The following is a 10,000-nucleotide window of genomic DNA, read 5'->3' as shown; positions in this document are numbered from 1 at the left end:
CAACAAAACGTTTTTCCCTCTATTTTAAAATGTGCCAAGGTAGTGCCACTCCCAAAAAGCAAGGATCTTACGGACCCTAACAACTTTCGACCAATTTCCCTCTTACCTGTTTTATCTAAGCCTTTGGAGAAGCATATTCAGAAATATTTACTGGAGTATATGGAACGAATGAATTTGTTTCATCCATTTCAGGGCCCGTATGCTTATGGGGGAAGTTCGCGACAACTCCCGAAGTTTTGAGTGACATCGGAAGTACTTGCCTCACTTTCGTATGCATGGGCCGGAAAAAGGGTTTACCTCGAAGCAAAGCGAGGAAGTAACTCAGGGTATTTTGCGACTACTTCTAAAGTTTTGAGTGACATCGGAAGTACATCCTCACTTTCGCATGCATGGGACGAAAAAAGAGTTTACTTTGGAAGCTAACGAGGAAGTAAATGAGGGTAAATGTACTACAGCCAGACCCAGTAGTAAACACGCTACTTCCACAGTTTCTCAGTGCAAAAAGGCAGGGCTTTTCTTCAGTTTTTCATGTCAAACCGAGCTGACGCTCCCAAAGAGAGAAAATAGAGGGAAAAGTCGTATCTTCTGCATGCATTTCGTGCAAATTTCCCTGAATACAAACCTGAGTTGCCAGCTTTGACTTTTGTTTGTTCTGGGTCATTGGCCACCACTCTTTCATTCCCGCTTATACGAGGGGGTTACTGTGTTTCTATGAAAATGGGCGTCGTTGTGTGCATGTGTGAGTGTGTGTGTGTGTGTGTGTGTGTGTTTGTGTGCGTGCGTGCGTGTGTTTGTGTGCGTGTGTGTGTGTGTGTGTGTTCGAGTGTTTAAGTGTAAGTTTCTGTTATTTTTTTTGTCATTGCTTTATCTGTGTGTGTGTGTGTGTGTGTGTGTGTGTGTGTGTGTGTGTGTGTGTGTGTGTGTGTGTGTGTGTGTGTATGTATTTGTGCGAGTGCCTGTCTGCCTGTGTGTGCGTGCGAGCGGGTATAATTGTGCGTCTGTTCCTTCATACGTTTGTTTGCGTGTTCGCGCGTGCCGTGTGTGTGTGTGTGTGTGTGTGTGTGTGTGTGTTTGTGTGTGTGTTTGTGTGTGTGTGTGTTTGTGTGTTTGTGTGTGTGTGTGTGTGTGTGTGTGTGTGTGTGTGTGTGTGTGTGTGTGTGTGTTTTCGATGTTATGTGTGTGTTCGACGGTGTGTGTGTGTTCGACGGTGTGTGTGTGTGTGTGTGTGTGTGTGTGTGTGCGTGCGTGTGTGTGTGTGTGTGTTCGACGTTATGTGTGTGTTCGACTGTGTGTGTGTGTGTGTGTGTGTGTGTGTGTGTGTGTGTGTGTGTGTACCCACTCCCCACACTATGATGAGCTGACTATATTTGCGCCTTGATATTTTATTCATGTTCTTACGTTTTATGCTGTTTATTGTGATTCACCACACCCGAGTTTATCGTAATTGAGATAATAAAGTGTTCTATGTCTATGGATTATGTCTAATACACATGCACACACGCACGTAGGCTACAAAAATCCAATCTTGACTTTGAACTTTATATAAACATACATCCTCTTCACAATTAACGAGGACAAACGTAATTTACAAACACCTAAGTACAACAATTTTTCTGTTTTAAAAATTCGGACACACATTTTCTCAAATAATATGAAATTCGCTGAACTTATCTTCTTTTCACTACACCTTATATCTTGATTCCCAAAAAATGGAGTTCTGCCTTTTTAAATTTACCAGTAACACAAACATTCGCTCTGACCAAACTATTTTTGTCCAGCAGTTTTACCGATACACAATCATTAAAAAAACACTACAAAAAGAGTTTTAAGTTAACCGACTTCGCTACCACATAAACAACCTTTTTTTATTGTCCCCAACATTCTGGTCAACGAAATCATTATTATAGACAGTCATTCTATTTAAGGACAATTATCACAGCTTTCGTTCAACCAGTTAAAAACAACAATTATAGTAAAAGCTACAGCGCGATCAACGTTTGCCCATTTACGAACTCGCGATGAGATTTGTTTCTTCTGGTCACCAAGCCTACCGTTTACAAACGCATGCGCACTAATTGGGATTCCCCCAATTTTCTCGACCTTGACCTCAGAACTCTCGAAGCCACTACTTCGGCGTTCAATTTAGCTCGTGCATACCGAGTAGCTGGCAACTTTGCTTTCGAAGTTCCCACTTCCAATGTCAAGGGCCTCTCGCTTGACATAATTATACGACGATATCGCATCTCAAGGGTCCTTACCCATCCAAAAGAAACCTCCAGCGCATACTACAATTGCAGGACATTCCGTTTTTAAAGGCAGCTCATTGGGAAATGATCTCAGACACAATATCGAAGACGTGAAATGCGTCAATCGAGCAACTGTCGTAACTTGGCTACAATGAGACGGTCGGCTACCTTGCACCATAGACACGGAATGTGACATTCTTGTTTAATTTAGGTGAAATGCTTAAAACAGAGTGACTCAAAAGCGACAGTTCGATCAGTTACTGACCGAAAAAAACGTGCTCGAGTCATTCGGCGAAGGTGGCGAGCTTTCAAACCAGCACGACTGAATAACTCAGAATGCCTTTTTTCATCATGCCTCTATTCTACACGAGTAACATAGTGCAGTGGTAACGGTTCCGGGCTCTCGTTCATTTGCTCCGGGTTCAAGTTCCGCCGGGAGCTATATATTTTTTATTAATCTTTTCCTTTTTAAGCCTCCGCAATTGCATTCCGGCTGCAAAAACCGGGTTTTGCCTCTGTGTTAATTTTATTCATTTGCAAAAGAAACCTTCCTATGCTTTGAAAAAATCATATCATGTCTTGACTTTCAACTGTACGCGCGTGTGTATATGTGTGTCACTACGGTGAGTATGTGTGTGTGTGTGTGTGTGTGTGTATATGTGTGTGTGGGTGTGTGTGTGTGTGTGTGTGTGTGTGTGTGACGTGTCACTTGTGTCATCCATAGTTTCAGTGTGTGTATGAGTGTAGATTGAGAGAGAATGAGAGAAAGTGAGAGAGAGTGAGAGTGTGGTTATTTGTTTGTGACTGTGTGCGTGCGTGTATGGGTGCGTGTGTGTGTGTATATGTGTGCGCGCGAGCGCGCGCGTGTGTGTGTGTGTGCAGTGTGTGGTGTGTGTGTGTGTTTATGTGTGCCGTCAGTGTCACTTGTGTCATAGTGTCAGTATGTGCATGAGTGTACGTTTGTCTGTGTGTGCGTGTGTCGTAAGAGAGAGAGAGAGAGAGAGAGAGAGAGAGAGAGAGAGAGAGAGAGAGAGAGAGAGAGAGAGAGAGAGAGAGAGAGAGAGAGAGAGAGAGAGCGACACTTCTTTGGCAATTTTGGACCAGACAGCGTCTTTATGTTTAACAGTTAGACTGTTCTGAAATTTGGACAGAATAACCGTTCTTTCGTAAAACACTTCTGTCAAGAGTACAGCAATTTCACCATCTGAAAAAGGCGCAGAACGCCCCTCTGTGTCTACTTTCTTTTTGAGCGGCACACGTGCTTTGCCATTTTCGTTGACTGCCATGTTGATAGAAACGTTCGCATGCGTATTAGTAGGGATTCCCCCAATTTCCCCGACCTTGACCTTAATACTCTCGCTGTCACTACTTTGGCGTTCAAGTCAGTTCATGCATTGTGAACACGGTTAGAAAGTTGACTTCGGGAGTTCCCACTTCGAAAAGAGGCCTCTACTTCCAGTGTTTCTTACTTCTAGTTCATGCATACGGGCCCAGTCTGGATTTCGCTCTAAGCATTCATGCCACACTGCTCTCAGCTCTTTATGTGAAACTTGGTTATCAGCTATTAATGAGTCCGAAGTAACAGGAGCGTTATTCCTGGACTTTAAAAAAGCCTTTGACCTTGTAGACCACTCCTTATTATTAAAGACATTACAATGCTACTTAAAAGATGACTCTGCTTGTGCCTTCTTCGAATCATATCTTTCAAAACGGAAACAATATGTATTCATCAACTGTAAAACTTCGTCGAATGATTTTGTCAAAAGTGGTGTGCCTCAAGGGTCTGTATTAGGACCTATATTGTTCTGTATTTATATAAATGATTTACCTCTTCATGTGTCAGATGAGAAAGTAAGATGTGAGTTCTTTGCGGATGATTCATCAATCCACACCAGTCAGAAGTCTTTGGTAGCCGTCAACCAATCTCTTCAAAAAAGTATAGATGAGATGACAGAATGGTGCACCACTAATGCAATGGTTATTCACCCTGTTAAGACGAAAAGTATGGTGATTACAACTAGACAAAAACACCAATTAAAACCCTTACAACTTCAACTGTCAATTGATTCAACTCAAGTGCAACAAGTTAAAGAGCATAAATTATTAGGGGTTACCGTTGATCAAGAATTGAAATGGCAAACTCACTTGAGTAAAATTTGCAAATTAGTATCTAAAAATTTGTACTTATTGTCTAAATTAAGACATTATGCCGATGTGGAAGCACTCAAGTTGTTTTATTACGCTCACATAATGCCCCATATCAACTTTGCTTCAACACTTTGGGATAACTGCAGTGATGTTCATCTCAAACGACTCAATTCTCTTCATCGCCGTGCTGCAAAACTAATTCTGCACGAGTCAAATAAGCCAACAGATGATAAATTAAAGCTCCTTAATTTCCTTCCCTTGAAAGATCAGTTGACGCTAAACAAGGCTGTCTTTATGTACAAAGTAATTAACAATAATGTTCCTGGATATTTAAAATCACATTTCAGACATGCCACAAAAAGATATGGGTCCCAGAACCTGATTCCCCCCGTCCCTCGTCTGGACTTGTATAAGTCAAGTTTAGCCTTCTCAGGAGCGTCTCTATGGAATTCCATACCCCTACCCCTCCGAAATGCCTCTTCTGTGAAAACGTTTAGGCGCCAGTTTCATTCCCGCTTAATGGGTAAATAGAACACTTTTCATGTCTGATGTTTTAGTGCTTTTTACATTTAGTCAAGTTATGTTTGTATTTTGATTTGTTCTTTATGTGTATGTATTGATAATGATATACATGCGAATGATTGGGACAATTCCTCCCCACATTTGTTTTCTCCATTTTGTTATTAGTTGTTTTGGATGTTTATATGCAATGCATTATTGCAACTATGCTGCAATTTCCAAACTATATTGTTTTTCCCATTTTTGAATGTGTATACAAAACCATAACCCTTTTCTTATTACTATTTACATTATGTACGTCTGTAAGTAACAATAACCTTGTCAATGTTACTATCTATATTATGTGCGTCTGTATTAAGTGTTTGTATAAGGGACAGGTTGTAAGATTAGGCTTTGCCTAAAACCTCTATCTTTTGGTAATAAAGTTCAGTTTCAGTTTCAGTTTCAGTTTATCTCACACACACATTCTATTCATAAATACTACTCTGTTTTAGTTCCAGACGGATGTGTTGGCTACTACATGAGTGTGACAGGGAGTCTGACTTCACCCGGCTACCCAGCAGGGCATAACTTCACAGAGGATACAGTGTGTGCCTGGTTCATTCAAACTGCGTCTGGCAGAACTTTGAACATGTCTTTCCCTGACATCGATGCGCACAACCAGAGTGATAGTTCCAGTTACTTACAGGTTGTGTTGTGTTTGTTCGCATCTTTCTTTTTCATGGATTTTTTCTGGGAAATATTTATATTCTGCGCAGCTTTCGATTGTTTCTGTGTCCAGTTTTGTTAATAGTTCTCAATGACATCCGACAGCGATTGACCCCGAAACTCGACTTTGCTAATATGTCGCTAGTATTCTGTCTGTGATATGTTCAGAATGTGTTGACACAAGTGTGAATAAAATGAGGGAAATCAATCGGACAGACTTTATGATACAGAATTTTGAATATGACGACATGTCAAGATTCGGATAAACGAGGGTTGGGTAATTCAATGGGGTATCTGACCGGTCAGTTACAACCACATAACCTATTTTAGAAGTGGTATTAATCCCTGGTTTACGTTTGTTGTAATGATGTGCATCTATTCGAATTATTATAAAGTATTGATAAACAGATTCAAAAATGAGTGTATTGTATTATTTATCATTTCTTGAATCCACAAATATATAGATATGTCCTGATTAGTTTACTCTGAGAATGCTCAAAATTAAAGAATCTCTGTTTTTATTCAAATTAGGTCCACTGGTCATCGATTTTTGCCTATAATTGATCCCGGTTTTTCAACGTCGATTTATAAGTTTCAAGCCGACAGATTTACAAAGTGTTTTGATATCGCTTCACATACCTTTCTTTTCCTTTTATGCGAAAATAAACTAAAGCATTTCTTGACAACAGTTAATGTCAAATTAGAGAATATTAATTTCATGTTGACAAGATGTTGTAATTGTAACACGGCACTGTACTAACAAGGCATATTATTATGCATTTTCCATGATGTGGAATTGCATGTAAGTGGCAACGAATTTCAGAGAATATTGATATAAATGTGTTTAAACTCTGCTGCACATAAAATCAAGAATTTTAGCTTGTTTTCATTTTAGCATGTGGTATCTTTCTCACCCAAGGTGTCAGACAGAACGTATTACTATTGGAGAACGTCGTACGGTTCACTGCTTCCTAACTTGGTTTCGGCTACGAGTTATGCCTTCATCAGACAGACGAACAAAGCTGGTACCTTTGGCATTGACTTCGCCGCGTCATGGACCCCCACCAGTAAGTGTTGTATTACACCTCTTGCAATACACGTTTTCTGGAAATAACTCTGTCAGGATTTTTAAGCGGTGAGGCAGAGTAAGCCCTTCTGACGTCGAGTCAAGCGCAAGCACGTTGCTAAGTTACATTTACCCACGTGACAGAATAGGTCAGTCACTAGCGATGTGATGTTTCTGAAATACGTGGACAGGAACACAGTTGGATAGCGTGCCTCGGTAAAAGCAAAGCTTACAATCCCTCAGTTGTCAGCCAAGTTGCTTGCATATGTGAAAAAGGCGTGTTCTTATTGATTGCAATCTCTCATTTTTACATTTAGTCAAGTTTTGAATAAATGTTTTAACGTAGAGGGGGGAATCGAGACGAGGGTCGTGCGGTGTATGTGCGTGTGTGTGTGTGTGTGTGTGTGTGTGTGTGTGTGTGTGTGTGTCTGTCTGTCTGTCTGTGTGTGTGTGTGTGTGTGTGTGTAGAGCGATTCAGACTAAACTACTGGACCGATCTTTATGAAATTTGACATGAGAGTTCCTGGGTATGATATCCTCAGACGTTTTTTTTCATTTTTTTGATAAATGTCTTTGATGACGTCATATCCGACTTTTCGTGAAAGTTGAGGCGGCACTGTCACGCCCCCATTTTTCAACCAAACTGGTTGAAATTTTGGTCGGGTAATGTTCGACGAAGCCCGGACTTTGGTATTGCATTTCAGCGTGGTGGCTTAAAAATTAATTAATGACTTTGGTCATTAAAAATCTGAAAATTGTAAAAAACAAAATATTTTATAACACGATCCAAATTTACGTTTATCTTATTCTCCATCATTTGCTGATTCCAAAAACATATAAATATGTTATATTCGGATTAAAAACAAGCTCTGAAAATTAAATATATAAAAATTATTATCAAAATAAAATTTTCCAAATCAATTTAAAAACACTTTCATCTTATTCCTTGTCGGTTCCTGATTCCAAAAACATATAGATATGATATGTTTGGATTAAAAACACGCTCAGAAAGTTAAAACGAAGAGAGGTACAGAAAAGCGTGCTATCCTTACCAGCGCAACTACTACCCCGCTCTTCTTGTCAATTTCACTGCCAATGCCGTGAGCGGTGGACTACGAGTATACGGTCTTGCTGCGTTGCATTGCGTTCAGTTTCATTCTGTGAGTTCGACAGCTACTTGACTAAATGTTGTATTTTCGCCTTACGCGACTTGTTTACATTTAGTCAAGTTTTGACTAAATGTTTTAACGTAGAGGGGGGAATCGAGACGAGGGTCGTGGTGTATGTGCGTGCGTGTGTGTGTGTGTGTGTGTCTGTCTGTGTGTGTGTGTAGAGCGATTCAGACTAAACTACTGGACCGATCTTTATGAAATTTGACATGAGAGTTCCTGGGTATGAAATCCCCATACGTTTTTTTCATTTTTTTGATAAATGTCTTTGATGACGTCATATCCGGCTTTTCGTGAAAGTTGAGGCGGCACTGTCACGCCCTCATTTTTCAACCAAATTGGTTGAAATTTTGGTCAAGTAATGTTCGACAAAGCCCGGACTTCGGTATTGCATTTCAGCTTGGTGGCTTAAAAATTAATTGATGACTTTGGTCATTAAAAATCTGAAAATTGTAAAAACAAGAAATTCCTCCGAGGTAGGAAAAACACCCCCGTCAAAGGGAAATAACCTTCTCAGTTGGTGGCAGTGAGAATGGTTATTTCCCTTTGACCATTAATATGTACCTCTATAAGTCCTTGTATAATTTTAATCCACCAATAACTCCCTAACCGTGTGTTTGACTGGTCCCAAATTCTGTAAGGACCGTCTCAGGAATGTATAGAACCTGTTCACCAAGTTTGGTGACGATCGGTCGGTTCATTCTTGAGATATATATGCGAACACAAACACACAAACACACAAACACACAAACAAACAAACAAACAAACACATCGACCGAATCCTATGCACACCCCTATACCGGGGGTGTAAAAATATGTTTTTTATAAAACGATCCAAATTTACGTTTATCTTATTTTCCATCATTTGCTGATTCCAAAAACATATAAATATGTTATATTTGGATTAAAAACAAGCTCTGAAAATTAAATATATAAAAATTATTATCAAAATTACATTTTCGAAATCAATTTAAAAACACTTTCATCTTATTCCTTGTCGGCTCCTGATTCCAAAAACATATAGATATAATATGTTTGGATTAAAAACACGCTCAGAAAGTTAAAACGAAGAGAGGTACAGAAGAGCGTGCTATCCTTCTCAGCGCAACTACTCCCCCGCTCTTCTTGTCAATTTCACTGCCTTTGCCGTGAGCGGTGGACTGACGATGCTACGAGTATACGGTCTTGCTGCGTTGCATTGCGTTCAGTTTCATTCTGTGAGTTCGACAGCTACTTGACTAAATGTTGTATTTTCGCCTTACGCGACTTGTTTGTCTTAGCCAAGTTGCTTGCAGTATGTGAAAAAGTGTGTTCTTATCGATTACAATACCTCAGCTGTTGTCATCCAAGATGCTTGCAATGTATTGTGACAGGGGAGGCTACCGCTCCTTTCACAACGGACTCTGCACCCGAGTTGTTGGCCTTTAAAGTCAACACCTGTGGTTTGTAGAGTTCTGTTTGTGATGGGGTCTGGTGGTTTCCGATTGTCTGTATGTTCATGGAAACCTTCGGGTTTGCATAACAGTTTTTATAGGGCTAAGAAATTAGCCCTAACATTTTTAATCCTGTTTGATTGCACTTCGCTTCCCGAGGTGATCGTAGTGTTTCTGCACTCGGTTACAGTATGAAAAAGTGTGCTCGTATCGATTGCAATCCCTCATTTGTTGTCAGCGAAGGTGCTTGCAGTATGTGAAAAAGTGTGTTCTTATCGATTACAATACATCAGCTGTTGTCGTCCAAGATGCTTGCAATATGTGAAACATTGTGTTCTTGTAATTATTCATTACTATTCCTCAGTTGTTGTCAGCCAATGTGCTTTCAATATGTAAAAACAATTGTGTTCTCATCGACCCAATCTCTAATTTGTTGTCAGACAAGGTACGTGCAGTATGTGAACAGTTAAGTTTGTATAGATTCAAATCTCTCATATTATGGTACATTTGTCTCTCTCTTGCAGGCTGTGATTATTCAAGCAATAACCTGTGGACTACCCAATATACTTTGCGATCACCTGGTTATAGTGGCGTTTACCCAACCGGCCTAGATTGTTTCTACCTGTACCGGTTCAGGAAACAACTCTCGGTTGTCGTGACCTTCTACGCTTTTCACTTGGACGACGAATCGAATGGAGTTTGTCAAGATTA

At 40.1% G+C, this 10,000-nt stretch overlaps 2 protein-coding genes across 2 annotated transcripts in view; one reads left to right on the top strand and one right to left on the bottom strand.

The window, feature by feature from the left end:
• The window catches only part of LOC138947168 (uncharacterized), a 256,793-nt gene that overhangs the window by 99,588 nt on the left and 147,205 nt on the right, over nt 1-10,000 (bottom strand). The window lies entirely within an intron of this gene.
• LOC138946732 (cubilin-like) overlaps nt 1-10,000 on the top strand; it is a 41,645-nt gene that overhangs the window by 23,068 nt on the left and 8,577 nt on the right. Inside the window, exons 7-9 of the mRNA XM_070318135.1 lie at nt 5,408-5,601; nt 6,541-6,688; nt 9,814-10,000. The exon at nt 9,814-10,000 is cut by the window's right edge and continues 7 nt beyond it. Of these exons, the coding sequence (XP_070174236.1) occupies nt 5,408-5,601; nt 6,541-6,688; nt 9,814-10,000 (529 nt within the window). The remainder of the gene's footprint in view (nt 1-5,407; nt 5,602-6,540; nt 6,689-9,813) is intronic.

Source organism: Littorina saxatilis, linkage group LG14 (genome assembly GCF_037325665.1).
Source record: "Littorina saxatilis isolate snail1 linkage group LG14, US_GU_Lsax_2.0, whole genome shotgun sequence".
Classification (NCBI taxonomy): domain Eukaryota; kingdom Metazoa; phylum Mollusca; class Gastropoda; order Littorinimorpha; family Littorinidae; genus Littorina; species Littorina saxatilis.
The sequence above is the reverse complement of the archived record's forward strand: the minus strand, read 5'-3'. Positions and strand labels throughout refer to the sequence as shown.